Below are 18,209 nucleotides of genomic sequence, written 5' to 3'. Positions count from 1 at the left end.
TTCCTACATTCTGAGACATTGATGAATAAATACATTTCAAGTTTATAGTTCCCCTATTTTACTATGGAAAATTAATATAATGATAATGATGAAGATAATGATGATGAGGACGAAGAGGCAGTGACATATCTAGGTCATGACAGGCCCCTGTGCAAGATTAATTACAGGGCCGTTTGATGTGAATTTACTGTAAGATTTGGGGTTTGATGACATTATCATTGTCATTCAATGTACACAGATGTCGTGCAACAAAATTTATATGACTTAATATTTATATCTCTTTTGTGATATAAATCCTGCAAAATACCAATTCAGAAATTCATTTACTTCTGTTATATTCCTTCATTAAACAAAATATAAAAATAATACAAATGAATAAAAAAAAAATAAAAAGAAAACAAATAAAATAAAAACAAGTAAGAAACACCTACAGAAATGCAAAATCTAAAAACTCCAGTCTGGTGCTAAATGCACCTTAGCTCTTTAAATTGTAAACAACTTAACTTCATATATCCCGGTACTAGAGGAACTTGCCAAGTATTATTGGCAGACTCTCCTTTTCCTCTCTCCAAGTCCCTGGAAGCTCCAGCATTTTAGCATTACAAGAGCCGCATTTGATTGGAATACAATTTTAGGTAATGATGAATGTTTTCAGTTTTTGATTAGAATATTAAAATCAAAGAATACACAATTGAAATGAACACAATAATCAATAATTAATAATAATAATAATCAAAATCGGCTCTAAAAGCTTTATTAAGTCACTGGCTGTTTATTTTTTCAATTAACAATAAAATAGAATTTTCCTTTTTTTTTTTAGAGGACTATGAACGAGCCCCTAATAGTTCCAGGTACAGGAGCTTTGCACTGGCTGCAATACCAATGCCTAATGTACGCCAATGGGAGGAGGTGACGGAAATCGGAACTACTATTTTTGAATGATTTTCTATAACCAAGTTCTCTTAAAATACCTCCAACTGGAACAACTAATAAAGGAGCAACTAGTGAATTCGTCCTACCTGCCAGGTTGTTCTGCTTGGTTATACTATTTGAAACTTCTATATTGCTCTACCGTGAGATTTATAAAAATTATTATCAATCTGGTCATTAACCTTACCTCTCTTTTAGCTAGCAAAACATTAGGGACTATATGGGGGAGGCAGCGGGCTAGCATTAGAACAACACCCTCATCATTTCTGGCAATTTTTGAAACTTCCTCAGCTAGCCTACCCTCTAGAATGCTGTCAGAGTAAGTCAAACTGGTCATGGCTTCTCGGAACGCATCGGAGATGTGCCTGCACGAGGAGTGAAAGGGAAAAAATATTAAGTATTATTCCGCAAAACAATACAAAATTCCTAGGAGTTAGGCATGACATCACCAATTTAACTATGAAAGTGACATCTTATTGATGACTTCTAAATAATAAATGTAAACAGTCAACAATCCATTGTGTTTTAAATATCACATTAATTGCCTCTGAATGATTTTGAACAGAGCAATTTTTTAATATATAAATTTATTGATGAATAGAAAAAATAGGAGTGCATCTTAACTTGGTGGTTAAGATGCTTGCAATTACAACTCAGGGGTCCTTGGGTTCAAATCTTACTGTAGGGTTTCTCTCTCATGACTATAAAAAGAGCTCAATTTCCTAAGCCTTGTAACAGGGACTTAGTTTCTAAAGCATCATTCCATCCTTAAATTTACTAGTTGTGTACTTGCTGCTGGATTTTAAAGGCAATAAATTAAACTAACTCACCTGTTGAGTTTTTCCTCAGCTCTACCTTCGGGCTCCTCTCGCACAAGACTTCTCTCCAGATCGGCACCACCTGTGACATTTCTCTCACTGATATCTCGCCTCTCAAGCGGCTTATCAGAGGTTGTTGGATCCGATGATGTGTCAGAAGCATTCTGTGATGGTGCTGGTGAACCCACTTGGACAATCATGGAGTCTGCCTCAAGACATACATCTATCTGCTGCCCTCTAGAGTCTACAGAGGTAGGTTCATTTTTCTTTGGCGTTGCAACTGGACTAATCTTAGAAGTTGACATTTTTGGTGTATTTAATTCCTCAATGTTTCTATTGAAAAAACGGTACAAATTATTTAAAAAATATTATCAAAATGGTGATCATATCTAATTTAAAATGACGTCTGGTTGATCTACAGATGGAACACCAGAATGTAAGTGGGTGTGGTAGGGCTTCAATTAAAACCTTTCGGAAGTGGTCTAGGGGGCGAATCCCTCAGATACTATGACAATTTAAAGAATGTGTAAGAACTACACATATTATTTTTTCTCCTCAACAGATTTGTTTTTCTCCCCAACAGTATGGGCAGCCCATGTCCCCCTTTCCCCTTACTTTCACTACCACTGTGACAAAAATAAAATTGATTACAGTATACATTTTTCCAAGATTTTTAAAAAAATCTGAGAATCAATACTACTTTAATGTAAATGTGTGAGAATGCACCTTTGATATAAACTTGTGACTTGCGAATATGAGACACTTTGACATCAACTTTTGAGAATGCCCCATTGGCATAAACTTTTGAGTATTCAATGACTAGACACTTTTTATATGTAAACTTGTGAATTTTGAGAATGTTTAACTAAGATGTAAATGTCTGAGTTGTGGGAATGTCACTGTAATGTGAATTTGAGATTCATGAAATGTCACTATTATGTAAACTTGTGATTGCGATAAAACCACTATGATGTAAACTTGTGACTAACAAGAATGGCATAACGATGTGAACTTGACTTGCGGGAAGTCCAACATGATGTTACCTTGTGACTTTGTGACAATGTGACTATGATGTAAACTTTAAACTTGGGAGAATGTCATTATTCTATAAAATTGTGGCTTGAGAAATGGTATGATGGTATTTTGGGATTTGTGAAAATGCCACTTTGTGAGAATGTCACTTTGATATGAACATATACGAATGTCATGTACAATTGTGAGAATGTCACCTTACTGTAAAGATGCTACTGCCTATGTCAACTTGAGGAGATACCACTTAAATTTCCCTTACCTTTCAAGCACTTGGATCTGTGTTTTCAGCATCTCGTTTTCCTCATTTAAGGCAATGACCTGATTATTCAACTTGATCAATTGCTCATCCTTAAAATAATGAGATTTAATAATAACAACATTTCATTACATAGAGCTGAGATTGCTACTAATAACAATTTGCAATGTGTTGTTCTAAAAATTTCTTTATTAAATTTACTTTCTTGTAGAGGGGTGCCATAAAAGTTTTCTTCAAACGAATAATGGTGTTTTATAAATTCTCAATATTATTATACATAAAAGCAACAAATGAATTCAATCCAAGGTTTGTTAGATAATGCTTTGCAGTCACTGCTTCATATAAAAACTCTGTAGTCCAGCGTGATGTTTGTGGAAAACAATGTTACTGTACTTCTGTTTTGGAATATCATAAAGATCATCTATACTTTTATAAAAAAAAGAAATTTCAATAGCAGAAATTTACTCATAATTCATGTTAATCAATATACCCTACACACATCCTTGGTGGTTGAAAAGAGGGAATTAACCACTAATATCTCTTGTAAGCCCATGTAAAATGTTGATCAAGATTTGACATAAATCATTGATGGGGTATGCGGGCTGCGAATAGGACCTCAAATATCTTAACCTGGGATGCATACAGTAGTTTGAATGTATAGTACTGTACAGTACATATTATTAACTGTGTTGTGTGGAAATCTTATCCGAAATAAATTTACTGAATGAATGAATATCTATGTGCAATCTACTGCAAGCAATTCCAAAATAGACAAGTAGCTAAACAACACCAATTGTTTATTCAATAACCCACTGTTTTCAGAAACAACACTGTAGGGATTTAGGCTAGTTTCACTTCTGTATTACATGTATTATAATTCTGGTTTATAAGTTGTGTTTATTCCGTACTATATTACTACAGTACACAACTGGTAATAGTTAAATTTAGCAGTAAAGGTATATTTATTAGTTCTACTTAAAGTATGAACTATAAGGTATTGCAGAGAAAATAATAAAAACAATTTTAAAGATTCATTACTTCAACCTGTTGGTATTATAAAGCATTTCTGTGTAATAGACAATTTTACTATAAAATAAATATTATATAATATTAATAAATATTATATAATAATAAATATTATATAATAATATACTCAAATACATGTTTTAAGTGTGAAAAGAATCAGATCTTAATAACAGTTTGATATATCGGTTCAAAAAAACAAAACCAAGCATGAGAGACCTCGCTTTTAAATAAAACCACACCTGAGAGACCTCCCTCTTGTATTACAGTTTATCAGGGGTGGCTCTAAAATTTGCCAACCCAAAAAGTCTAACAGTGGGCGTCCAAAAAAAAAAATAGTTTGATACATCGGTTGAAAAAAAAAAAAACAAACATACAAACCTGAGAGACCTCTCACTATAGTACTTTATCATGGGTGGCTCTAACATTAATCTGCCGACAAGGGGCTCAAAAAGTTTGACAGTGGGGTCTGAACAAAAAAGGCAGCCTTGGTCAGGCTCCCGAATAAAATTAAAATTTATGACAGGGGTCCACGCTTTCTGATACTAGGGCAATTCCCTGATTCCCCGCTGTCACCGCCACTGAACCGGTCTTTATACTGTAATTCTATTTATGAATTCATTTCATACGGTAGAAACATTTTTTCTGTTATTAGATAAACTTTAATAGCTTACAAATTTATTCCTTTCATCTTCAGCCAGCTGTGCCTGATCTGCTTCCACCTCTTCAGGTTGTTCCTCCAGGACCACATCCTCACCACATCCTGCATCTTTGGTCTCTTTCGCTGGGATAAGATGATTCCCATAGTCTCGATATAGATGGAGAACATCAGGGGGACGAGATATATTTAATCCCACATCATCCCAATCATCAAAATCCTATTAAAAAAATTAAGAAATTTTTGTATTAATATAGCTTAATATTTTCATCACTAAAAAAAGAAAAAAAAATACAATTTTATGATTTTCATCACCACATCCATGATTGCTTTCATTTAACTTACTACCACCGTCCTTCTTAAGACAGCACCCGGGGGTCTCACTCTTAAGTTTTTCTATACAGGTGGGTGCCGCATTTACGGGGTATATTTTCAAGGACTTGGTAGCACAAGTGTGGGAAATATGGGGACGTTGCAGCATTTATTGGCTATACTTGTGAGGACCCACTATTAGTATGCTACAACTATAGCAGTGTACTGTCTAGCAAACTGACATTACAATACTGCAGTTCACACTAAGAATTATGGTAAGAGTTCAAGTTTCTGTCATAAGGTGCTCAATAATCTCAAGGAAAATATCATGACAACTGTAGAATAGATTAAGATTTTACCAGACGGTCTACTTTAATTGATTGACTCCCAATGTTGTAAGAAAAAATTATTCAAATCTGCATTGCTTCTCTCCACCCAGGAGTATAAGGAACAAAATACGCTGAATTATATTTCATGCAGCAAACTATCAAATTTCCCCCATAGGCATTGTTCCAATGACTGGGGTAATAATGCGGAAAAGCGCTCTGTGACTGTAAAAACCTGCATATTATTGTTATTGTTACTATTATTATCTCCGCCAGGAGATATATGTTTTCGTTTAATGTTTGTGTTTGTGTGTGTGTAACGCTTTGCTGTTTCAGTTTTCTTCTTGTGTACAAAATATCTCAAAAATAGCTGCATACTGTATATGTAAATTCCAGACACATGGATTGTTAGGTATGACCCAAGGATGAAGTGATTAAATTTTGGTTACTGTCCGGTTTAGGGTGTGGATGTGAGGACCACTTAAAGGATTTTGTCCTAGACAAGGTATTTTAAAAAACTAATCAACTGACATGAATGAAACTTTCCTGGAAGTTTAAAGAAGTTTATACAAGGATTAAATTATAAATCAAGCGCTGGTCATGATCCAAATTAGGGGGTAAACTTTAGGGTCATTTAAATTTTTGAGGTCCTGTGTGTTTCTTATGTACAAAATATCTTAAAAACAGCTGCACTGGTTTAAATAACAGTTACAAGGATTATTTGGTATACTGTAACCCAAGGATGAGGTGATTAAATTTTGTAGCCAACCGGCATAGGGTGTGCATATGAAGACCACTCAAAGAAAAACATCCCAGACCAGATATTTCAAAAAATAATCAAATGATTCATGATTGAAACCTTTGTGAAAGTTTTAACCAAGTTCAAATGAAGAAATTGTGAAGTGGTAGTGACGATACAAATTCGGGGGTACATGTGAGGGCCATTAGGACCCACACCTAAATATCTCTTGATTGGATCAATGGTTGAAAATGACGCTTTCCATAATAGTTTGTAATGTTTTAATAAAGAAGTGTTTAAATTTTGGTCACGATCTTACGTATGGTGTGGATATGAAGACCATTTAAAGAAAAATTTACTGTATTATCTGTAGGCTGAAACAATAGCTATGATGAATATTTAAATTGTTGTTGTTGTTGTTGGTGTTGTTTATTTATTATTATCTAATAATTCTAATGAAATTACTTCATTTTCAAACAAACACCTCTCAACACAAACTTTTCTTATTATGGTTTCCATTATTAATGCCTCGCGGTTACAACTACTGTACTACTCCAGAAGCCTATGTAGGTGCTGTAGACAAGCATGATGTTTGTGGACAACAATGCAGTTTATTATTTTATTTTTTTTTTGGAACAGTTTAATTAGTTCATCTCAGTACACATAGTTTTATAACAAAGATTTTCAATAGCAGAAATTCTCTCATAATCCATTGTTAGGCAAGACTATTTTTTAAATCATTTTAATAAGATTACTTCATTGTGAAAATAAGACCTCTCAACAACATCTCCATTTTATTTTTTTGCACATTCCATGTGGCAATTCTTAACAATAATCAACAAGGAAATAGATAAAAAAAAAAAAACTGTTAAAATTATTATTATTTATTACTGGTAATACAAAAATGAGTTTTCTTCACCTACTGTAAACTCTATAGCAGGCTTACTGTGTCTCATATATCTCTGTTGTTTTTTTTTATTAAGTTATGGTGTTTGTTTGTTTTTTTTTTAATATTTTTGGAACAGTTAGTTCATCTCAGTACACATAGTTTTATAACGAAGATTTTCAATAGCAGAAATTCTCTCATAATCCATTGTTAGGCAAGACTATTTTTTAAATCATTTTAATAAGATTACTTCATTGTGAAAATAAGACCTCTCAATAACACACAGAAATAGATTAAAAAAAACTGTTAAAATTATTATTATTTATTACTGGTAATACAAAAATGAGTTTTCTTCACCTACTGTAAACTCTATAGCAGGCTTACTGTGTCTCATATATCTCTGTTTTTTTTATCTCTGTTTGTTTGTTTTTTTTTTATATCATTTTTGAAGAGCAACCTGATAGTAATTAATTTTATTCTCTTTGGCAATCCTGTCGTGTTGGTGTAAGATTGCATTACTTACTCTTAAAAATGTTATCAATTTATATCATTGTCTCTGTACTTATTTATGTACATTTTAATGACAAAATAAATGAAATGAAACCAACGTCCTTGGGATTTTAACTCAGAAAATCTTGAAAGTAAAAATTCTGCTTAAGGCTACAGTCACACTACAGACTCAAACCTCTGTCTCTTATACACATCTAGATGTGTATAAGAGACAGCTGTAGTACAGTAGGTAAAATTAAAATTATCATGTGAGAGGACTATTCAGTATGGCAAAATCAATAATTATTCGGTAATTTGACAATGGTGTTTATACAGTATTCTAATCAAACTAAATGCAAACAATATTGAATGGAATGCATATAGAATCATTCTTTTCATGTGGTTTCAACAAATCCTACAAAGCAAACAAATTGACATTGAATAAAACTAGTATCAATCTTTCTCAATTTTTTTTTTCCATACAAATTTAAGGCCAAGTAAAAAAAAAAGTAGTTTCTCTTCCTAATATTTTGAAAAAAGAGAATGAGGGAACTTTTTTTTTTACTCTGAGATGATAAATTCAAGATGATCAATGTTTTTAAACAGCTATCACTTTGTTAATTTTACCAAGTCGACACACTGAAAAAAGCAAATAAGACATGATTCATACCATGTACTGTACCCCCAAAAAATGAATATGAATGAATGAGAGAGGAATTTTACTGATGCGAGTGATGCAATGAGAGAATTTTTATATTTCATAAAGTAAGGGAAAAAAAAAAAAAAAAAATGGTGAGGCAGAGAAAACAGATGCGTGAGGGGACAAGAAACTATAGGATTTTTTGATTTTGCCAAAAATTCAAAATGTAAAAATAGTTTGGGGTCATTCAAGTATTATGTAACACATTTTTTGGCAAATATTGACACCCCTACCCCGTAACACTCTGTAACACTTTTCCAAACCCCCCTCTAAATGTTATGTAACTCTAGAACCACCCCCCCCCCCTTCCGAACATCAACAATTTTAATAAAATCAGATGAACAAGATTTAAAGTATCAGGATAAATGTCCTCCACTACTAATTTGTCCTACACTACAAATTTGTAGGATGTTTTGTTATTTTTTCATATGGTAGTGTAACTTCATTATTTATTGATTTCACAAATTCAACACAACTGTGTTACATTACATTGTATTACACTGATGTAATATGTTTCAATTAAAGTAATATCATACAAGTTTGAATATTTAATATTTCTTCTCTTCCCATGAAAATTAATTTTGTTATGTAACACTTCAAGCAACACCCCCACCCGTATGTCACACACTGTAACATTTTCCACTATACCCCCCCCCCACCTCCCTCTGCATTACATAATACTTGAATGACCCCTTTGACATTTAAAAACAACCTAAATAAAAGTTAGGAAAATTATCTGTTTTGTTATATAAACCAACTTTATCTGAGCAATGATTTCAGCAACTGCTATGGTCACAAAACAGATAATTTTCCTACTATACTTATGGAACAAGATGACATTTTTTGAGAATAATAAATGCATTTATTTAGCCACAAAACAAAAACAAAAAAAGGCCTCATCAATGTGTTTGATAAAACAACATCAATTACTGTAGGCCTATAATTCAACAGAAAAAAAAGAGCAGTGATTTGAGAAAGGTTAAACTGATCTTTGCAATGTGACATTATCAAAGGATTATTAAAAACAAATTAGAATCCAAAAGATACCCATTAACTTTAGCTTTGAAAAAAACATCTTATATCATTATCAACATCCTTCTTTAAATTGGAAATTGTTCATACCACACTGTATATCAAATTAGCCTAAAAAATGTACACATAACAGTCAACTGTCTACAGAATAAAGGCAGTACTGTGTGAAAAGCTAACAGCCAACTAAAATGGAGACTTCAAGATGTTCCAATTTTCATTTTAGGCTACTATGTGTTTTTACGGATTGTACTCAGTGCAAGTCTCTAAAATCCTAGTGCCACCACTGGAGTGGAATATTTAGATTTCAGTTGAAATATTTTGGCATTTTAAAATTTGATAAAAGACAATATTTGCCAAATGAATAACAGCAAATGTTTCCATTCAAATGCTTGCTAATAAAACCATGTACAGTAGTTTGCTATGGGAATGGGCAGATGAATGCAATCAGAGACTGTACTGTAAATGAAAAAAAAAAAATCAATCAATGAATCATAGTATAGCAACCAATTCCAATTACTTACAATACATACTGTTTGTTATTTTGCTAGCTTAAAAGCAGTACTGTACTGCTGTGATCATAGCTGAAACATTTTGTTTGAATATTAATAATATAACTAAATGCTGTGTCTACACCATCAAATTTTATGTCACAAATTTGTGATGCAAATTTGTGATGTGTCCATATATGGGCATGATGATGTCATAATATCCCATAATATGGGTATATCAAATTTATATGTTGGAATAAAACTCGATAATGTGGATAGAACATTGACGCATGTTACCAGCAGGCACATAACCTGGAATGGGGAAGGGGGGCCTTTCTATTGTTTTTTTTTTTTCTATTCTATTATTCTCTGGAAAACCATAACATCTTTTATTTTTGTAATTTACGGAACCAACAAGGTCCAAGTAGGCCTACTGTGGCATTTATTTAGATAGAGCATTGGCGCATGTTGCCAGCAGGCACATAACGTGGAGTGGGGGAGGGGGTGTCTCTCTATTGTTAGGTCTTTTTGAGTGAACACACTTCTCTGGAAAACCATAACATTTTGTAATTTGTAATTTACGGAACCATTTGTTTAAAGTAGGCCTACTGTAGAATTTATTTAAAATGATTAAATATAGTTTAAATATGATAGTGATTTTTGTTCCAAGTACATGTCGTTTCTGGTGTCATAGTGTATACTTTTCTAAGTATACAAGTCAGTATTTTGTCACAGTATTGTAGACTTCTTCTTCTTCCTCCTCTTCTTCTTCTTCTTATGGGCCAACTTCATAATTAAAGGCTACGGCCCAGTAGCACTTCCCTGGAATGGGGAAGGGGGGCCTTTCTATTGTTTTTTTTTTTTCTATTCTATTATTCTCTGGAAAGTATTTACAAGTATTATTTTTTAAGTTTTTTTATTTTTACATCAAACTTTAAATACCCTAGGCTGACCTTTGAAATAAACAGTTCATATTTAGTCCAGAGTCTGGCTGCCACCATGCCGAACACAGTAAGTTAAGGTGCAGATACTAGCCAGCTCACTACGGTCTAGTGGTAGCAGCATCTAATCTAGTTTAGTTGATAATGATAATTTGTTTATATGGAAGTACTGTAGCTTTTGTTGATTACTGTCATACTTGATTTATATTTATACACACTGTTAATTACTTCAGTTAACTATTTGTTGTTAAATGTTGCTTCTAATATCTAGCATACAATGCAATTGATTGATGGAGCACAGTGAATGGATCATGAATAATTCATAATTGAACTAAATGAATACAGAATCAGCACTTAGTGTTCTCTTTAACTCTACTGGTACATTGTAAAGCATCTTCATCATTAATCTACAATACAATTCCTTTGTTACGATAATAATATGCCATACTGTAATTCAAAAAGGCCTCAGTGGTGTATGTACTCTTGGGGATGGAGGAACACCAGTCATCCTTCATTGAACAATTTTGAAGCAAAAAAAACCACTTTATTTTGGGAGTAAGTTCCCCACCCCCCGCTTAATCATTGAGCTGCCCCACTCCCCACCTAATCATCGAGCTCCCCCACTTCACTTCCGTGCCCTTAATCAGACTTTCCCTCATTTCATGACTCTTAAATACGTCACTTTGAGTCCCATGACACTTTCCCCTCCCCTCATCAATTTTGGAAACTTACTCATGTCAATGGATGGTATCGCAAGAAAATAAGATTTACCTGTACAAGACGTACACAATGGATAAATAAAAAATACCTACCTCATTACCTGCTGTAATAATATCATTTCTGTCTTGTGTGGGTGACGGTATTTCACTCTCTAATGGAGAAAACAAAAACATACATAATCCTTAATGGACAATAACACAATGTACTGTATGCATGATTTACAATGTAATCAAATTATTTAAGTTATAATTACAGTAATGTCAGATTTATAACGAGCATAATATTATGACACTATACATGTATAATAATTATTTATACTTTTATACTTGCTTAAACTAAGAGGGTTTACTGCCATAAAATTTATTGTAGAATTATAAACTTTGAACTGTTGAATTTGTCTGTTTTAAATGTTTTGCTGATAATTTGAAATAAACGAGAAAAAATGTCTTTGTCAATATTAAACAGATGTTTAAATTCCTAGTCTTATACTACTGCATACTAGCATATGGTGGAATATCTACCAGCAAATTTAAGGATTTTTGTACTGTAGCATTGTATGATGTCTGTAAATTATTGAAAAAATGTTTGTTTTCCCCAATCTGTAAGTGTGACTTAAGATACTGAATGTGTACAGTACCCTATTTCAAATTCTGGGGTGATTTTCTATATTTAACTCCAAATATACAAACATATTTTAAGAAGTGTAGTGTTTTTTACAATTTCTGGAAGTTTTTGTTAATGTAATACAGTATGCTTAAAAACAAAATGTGGATGCAATAAAATTACATTTTTATAAACCACCACCCTCCCTAAAAAAAAAAAAAAAAAAAAAAAACCCAGCCAAAAAAAAAAAAAAAAAAAAAAAAAAAAAAAAAACAAACAAACAACACTAGGCTTTTATTAATACGGCATGGCAAGTTTTACAATACTGTGTTATAAAGAATACAAATCTTTTGAATTTAGAATTGCCTTGAACTACAGTACACATTATTTCAAAAGATTGCTCTGAATAATATTATCTTTGGATGACTAAGTAATTTATTAAAGAAATAATTTCCTGCATACAATTTAAAATTATAATATTGAATTCCTAGAATATACTACAATGCCAACTAAAGCATCATATGTACAGTACACAGTACACTAGTATAGACTAATTGTCTATTGGTTAAACACTATGAGGAAACGTTCTATAAGATTGAATATTGTATGTATCTACAAATTTACATATTTGATGAGATTAGAGTCTATGTATTCAATCTGATATTATCTGTAAACTCATTATCAAGAGGATCCTGTGGTATTGATATTTTGTGATTTGGAGTGAATGCTTGCATTGCAGTAAAACTTGCAACACTGAGAAGCAGACATTGCAAATTACTTGATCCCGATGTTTAGAAGTTTGGATTGTCCATTTCTTGATATGAAAAGGATTTATACCCACAAAAGTTAAATTATTTCCAGTGGGTCTTCGTTTTTTCTTCTTTTTTTTTTTGTGGTGATATTGGCAGTACATCAGGAGACAATCTGCTACTATTTTCTAAAAGTGTAATCACTGCATTTTTTAACATACAGTAAACATGGGCCACATTACACAAACGACCAACAGCTTAAATATGAGAGATTGAAACTTTCATGGTTATTATATTATTGGAGGGACATTTAATGCCTACATAGCCTTAAATATGGCTACTGTAGTTCAGACTTGCATCTCAAAAAACCAGACTGAAATCCTTCTGATGTCTAGAGAGTATGAATACTTTACTACACTCACAGTATATGCAGGTGAAAGAAATGGTCCTTTGCAATAAGCCTACAGTACCTTCTCCAATATTTATAAAAATGTATTCTCTAAAGCCCCTTTCAAATAGATGTTGCTGCAATATTGCGGTAAGCATGCCTGTATAATAACCGGTCTACAGTATACCCTTTCACACAGCGCCTTTGCTACCGAAATATTGCGGTAATCATAATCATACACTTTTCTGTCTGAAAGGGTTCTATAGAATGGCGTAATATTGGCGGTTTAAATACCACCGTACAATTGTTTTCAACTTTAACCTTGTTTGTTTATGCATGAATGCACACGCCGGCTTGACTGCCGCAATATTGGAGCAGACCATTTCAGAGAGAGCAAGCCAGTAACCGTTACTGTACCACAATATTGCTGAAAATATTACTAGGGTGCAAGGTAGCCTAAATTAAGCCGGCATATTGGCGTATCGACCCTTTCAGACAGAAACCCATGCCGGCGTGCTTGTCGCAATATTGCGGTATTGCAGTTCTGCCTGAAAGGGGCTTTAATTGAATGAACTGTACAACTACAGCAATACATATACTGACTGCAAAGTTTACAATTCATTCAGAAAATATCTAGTTCTGCCAATATTATATTCTTTACTTATCATTATCATTTTAAATTAATAATTAAGAAAAAAAAAAAAACATCGAAAAAAATAAAACAATTCAAGAACAAGCAAAAAATACTTTTTTGGAAAAAAAGGTAAACATTTTCAAATTTCACATAAAAACTACATATGCATGCAGGCATTCAAACACATGGTTCACGTGAAGGCAACATGAAATTAATTGTTAGTTTTATATCCAAAATTTAAAATTATTTGTTGGTGACGGATGGATATTTACTTTTCTATACCTGTAGACTAGCGGTAAATATAAATTTTTTTTTTATTTATAAAAGAATTACAATGCTGTCTGCCATTTGTTTTCACCTATCTTACATGTACAGTAGTCTTTGACAACAATCGTCATTATTTTCCATGGAAATCTTTCTTTTGTAAAGCAATTTAGTAATATTTTTCATAAGGCTCCAAAATTTGATGAGGGCTGATATGTGGAACTAACAACTAATGTGTTACATGGCCTATATAAATTTGTTTTTGTTTGAGCATTCTCATAAAAGGGTAACTATAACAACATACAGTAGAATACAGTAGTATCACTGTAATACAATTTTCTGTACAGATTTTCAAATAAAATTAATTTTGCATGATCAATTTACACAGAGATTGGCAATTATTTCACCCGATTAATTAATATGGTTTATGGTACGATGAATACAGACAATGTACTGTATTTATGACACTGATATTTGTGTTTCAATGTATTCCTTTACAGGAATGTTATAAATTTCAGTGTTCGAAAAAGGCTTGTTCGCTTGTCCCAGCCAACCAAAATGTCCAACGGACAACCAGACCTATAGGGCATCTTGTCCGTGGGACAACCAAAAAAATTTGGACCCAAACCTCAATTCAAGTAATCGTTTTTTGCCTCCCGAACTTTACTGCGTTCATGGGCGCGGCCATTTTAGATTCGCTGAATCACATGTTTTCTCGCGTTTTGGTCTGAGACTTGAACTGAGGCTCCCTCTCGCATGTTACTTATACTGTGGCGGGACCATAGAGATATAATAAGAATACTATAGCGCTAACCGCAATGTATTCGATGTTCGAAATACGCAGAACTGTGTGTGTGTACCATCCAAGATGGCTGCCATAGATTTAGCCAATCAAATTTCGCTAAGCACCATCGTTTGCAATTGCGCCGTCAATTTACTCAGAAAGTTCAGTACAGCTAGTTACCCGTATGTTTGAAACTCGAGCGTTGCAGTGTTTGGGTGTAATGTACAGTGCAAACGATTTTAATTTTCATTCCTTGGTACTTTATTTTTGAATAAGATGCTCCACTTGGCCTCGTTTTGGCTACAATAGTTTAATAATTTGTTATTACCAACTCATTATCATTAATGAAATAATAGTCAGTCAGGGGGCTTATTAATATGTAATAATATGTATACTAAGCCTGAAGGTGGCGCTTTACTACGACGGCCATCTTGGATGGTACACATACATAACTCTGCATTGCTGCGCCATCTTGTCAGCACTCGAGTTGTTTAATAGCTCTATGGGCGGGCCGCACAACAAGGCACTGACTCACGTATCAAGGCAAATGGAGGCGCTCTGACAGTGCTACAAAAGCAGGAGGGAAAACAGTGCAAGGTAAAAATAAAGCAAGCAACAGATAATATACGGACAAGTAAAAACATTTGCAGACAACCAAAGTTTCCATGTAGGTTGTCCGCCGGACAACTTTAAGTTTTTCCTTTAACATTTCGAACACTGAATTTACAGAACAGGCAATACACTGTACAGTAATTGTTTGAAGAAATACAGTATCATAAATTCTGCGGCAGCAGTGAACAGTTAATAGCCTGATGTAGTATTCATAAGTATTTAAGCAGCTGTTTCTAAAATCAATGTTTGGAAAGTGAATTTAACTTGCAAAATGAAAAGATTACCTGCTGCCTCGGTTAAATTGACTCTAAGAGATTTAATTGTTTCTTTGGCCTTTCTTAATTCAAATTCTAAAACGGCGCAGCGTTCGTCGGCCTGATTAATACCATCGTCAGAGTATCGGGCAAAATCCAATGAGTCAAAAGTTGCTACACTGGAGGTACGTTCTAACAGGAAACAAAACAGAAGGTTAGGAAGAAGGAAAGAATCACACACAAAATGATATAAAATAAAAGTGGGTTACAAAGCTACTATAATCACAAAACTATAGTTAACTGTAATTATACAATACCAGGTATTAGAAAAATCATATAAAATGTACAAAGAGGGCTCTTAATCTCTTAATCACGATTTAAGATTCGTAGTCCACACAAAAATCTGGTATGGAAAAATTTGATCAAAAATACTGCCTCATCGGGCGGTGATTCTTTTTTGGTACCTTTTGAACACTGCCACCCTTTAAACATTTTTATGATTTCAGAGTTTAGTCAGATATGAAACAAACACAACCAATGTCCTGTGACTGTAAGAATGACTTTATTCACAAAAATCAAATTTTTTTTCAGTTCAAGGACTGCAAAAAAAAAAAAAAAAAAAAAAATTTGGTGGAGTGAAAATTATTGTGAACTTTATATTTTACTTTGAGTCTAATTTTTTTGTAATCTCAGTACTGACGTGACAGAAATTATTATAATTTTAATACAATTAACAAAACCAATATCTCAAATTGATTAGAAACATTTTTTTTAAGGGATGACAAACAAATACATCAAACTTCAATCATGCAACAACAAATAACAATCTGACATTAAAATTTATATCGACTAAAATGTGGTACCTGTGTAAACCCAAAAATAAATATTTTCATAGCATACATGTACTATAATTATTAAATTTATATGCACAAAATAAGATTTGGAAAAATATTGACTATGTCAAGTGGGTAGGCCTAACTAAGGCCTGAATCTAGAGCCACTACGGTATGACAAGTACAATTTTCAAATACGTAATGGCTAAGATAGAGCCCTGTAAATTACTAAAGGCTAGGAAGGGGAAAATTATTGACTTGGACCAGGCTTGCCATTTATTTATTCTTATACACAGTATTGAGCAGCCCTGGGCCTAAGCCTGACCCTTCAGTTCAGACCAGGGTAGGCATAGTTAAGCAAGTGCCAGTGAGTGGCGGCACCAGGATTTTCCCCACACAGGGCAGGGGCATAGGCCTATCCTCCTTCATAGACAATGTACTACGATGGGAGGGTAAGACTGGTCAGATCACAGGGCCACTAAGAACCATTCAGCAAGCATAGAATAGGTAATTTTCCTAGCTCAGCTAGGTAGGCCTCTAGTGTAGGGCCTACCTAGCCTAGGCCTAGGTTGTTCTTTTATTTTCATTTCAACGTGGCCTGACTGAAAATCATCCTCATGGCGGCAGGCCTTTAATTTTTAATTATATGAATGATCTCTAGCCTAGGGCCAAGTAATGGTCAAGGCTTACTTTTCTATAGCGATTATCAAAGCATACAAAAAAAAGGTAGCTTACGTAAAGGAAGCGTTTGAAGTTCTTTGTATGTATTATCTTGCCTTTCAAAATTTCCAGGGTTAGAAAAGTAATCACGGAGGCGGGGCAGCTCCCGGCCGCTTTCTACCAATTCTGTGTGCAGTTCGAGGGCGGTGAGAACCAGGTTATCTTTAATTAGCTTAGCGGCGACTGAATCCCAGTTTAGTTCATTTGGTTGGGGTGTTAACGTTTCCTTACGAGTAGGTAAATCTTCCTGGCTACCATTTTCATCAGCTTCGATGCAATCTGCAATACTATCTTCGATTACATCCCCATCAACATCGTCTAAAAACGGGTTAAAACTGTCAGCCATGATGATCGAGCTGCGGTGGCGACGAATAAAACATAGGGCATAACCTTTAACCCCACAATCGGTTAAACCCCTAATCACTCATGCATATCATGATATCATCAATAGGATATATAGCGGTGGCGCAAAACCACTAAACTTCTTATGCCCTCACTCTGATAGTTAAAAGATACTGTACATTGTCTGGCGGAAGAAAAAAAAAAGAGGAAGCAAAGGAAAATATCCTTTATTTAATTAAAAATTTTAAATAGTTCATTTATAATTATCAAATAGGTCATTAACTTCCAACACGATGGGAGAAAAAAGTTTTCGTTGATTTACTGACGTTATTTCTATATTAAAAAAAGTATTAGCAGCCAATTTAAGGGACTATGCAAAAGAGTATTCGCCTCTGTGATGGAAGAAATTACTATACTGTAGGTGCGCCATATACACTTTTGACAATCAGCAAACAGTTCTATATTAAAAAAAAAATATTAGCAGCCAATTTAAGGGACTATGCAAAAGAGTATTCTCCTACCGTGATGGAAGAAATTACTATACGGTGGTGCGCCCTATATACTTTTGACAATCAGCAAAAAAAAAAATATATATATATATATATATAATAATAATAAATAAATAAATAAAAGAAGCCTGATTTTACATTTTTGTTCTCCTTAAAAGAGAACTAGC

General features: G+C 33.5%; 2 protein-coding genes across 2 annotated transcripts in view; both read right to left on the bottom strand.

The window, feature by feature from the left end:
• LOC117102800 (RAB11-binding protein RELCH homolog) overlaps nucleotides 1-4,857 on the bottom strand; it is a 26,189-nt gene extending 21,332 nt beyond the window's left edge. The window contains exons 1-4 of the mRNA XM_033243214.1: nucleotides 4,734-4,857; nucleotides 3,040-3,128; nucleotides 1,761-2,081; nucleotides 1,118-1,295 (exon numbers count right to left, since the gene is read on the bottom strand). Coding sequence (XP_033099105.1) covers nucleotides 1,118-1,295; nucleotides 1,761-2,081; nucleotides 3,040-3,071 — 531 coding nt within the window. The 5' untranslated portion in view covers nucleotides 3,072-3,128; nucleotides 4,734-4,857. The remainder of the gene's footprint in view (nucleotides 1-1,117; nucleotides 1,296-1,760; nucleotides 2,082-3,039; nucleotides 3,129-4,733) is intronic.
• LOC117102783 (RAB11-binding protein RELCH-like) lies at nucleotides 4,722-17,549 on the bottom strand. The gene is made up of 5 exons (XM_033243192.1): nucleotides 17,207-17,549; nucleotides 15,669-15,830; nucleotides 11,443-11,501; nucleotides 7,831-7,884; nucleotides 4,722-4,937 (listed from the first exon to the last, which is right to left on the bottom strand). Exons 1-5 carry the CDS (start codon nucleotides 17,535-17,537, stop codon nucleotides 4,722-4,724), a joined length of 822 nt encoding a protein of 273 aa, XP_033099083.1. The 5' UTR covers nucleotides 17,538-17,549.
• Nucleotides 17,550-18,209: the final 660 nt, after the last annotated feature.

Source organism: Anneissia japonica, unplaced genomic scaffold (assembly GCF_011630105.1).
Source record: "Anneissia japonica isolate Jap-2015-1 unplaced genomic scaffold, ASM1163010v1 scaffold287760_len733007_cov179, whole genome shotgun sequence".
Classification (NCBI taxonomy): domain Eukaryota; kingdom Metazoa; phylum Echinodermata; class Crinoidea; order Comatulida; family Comatulidae; genus Anneissia; species Anneissia japonica.
The sequence above is the reverse complement of the archived record's forward strand: the minus strand, read 5'-3'. Positions and strand labels throughout refer to the sequence as shown.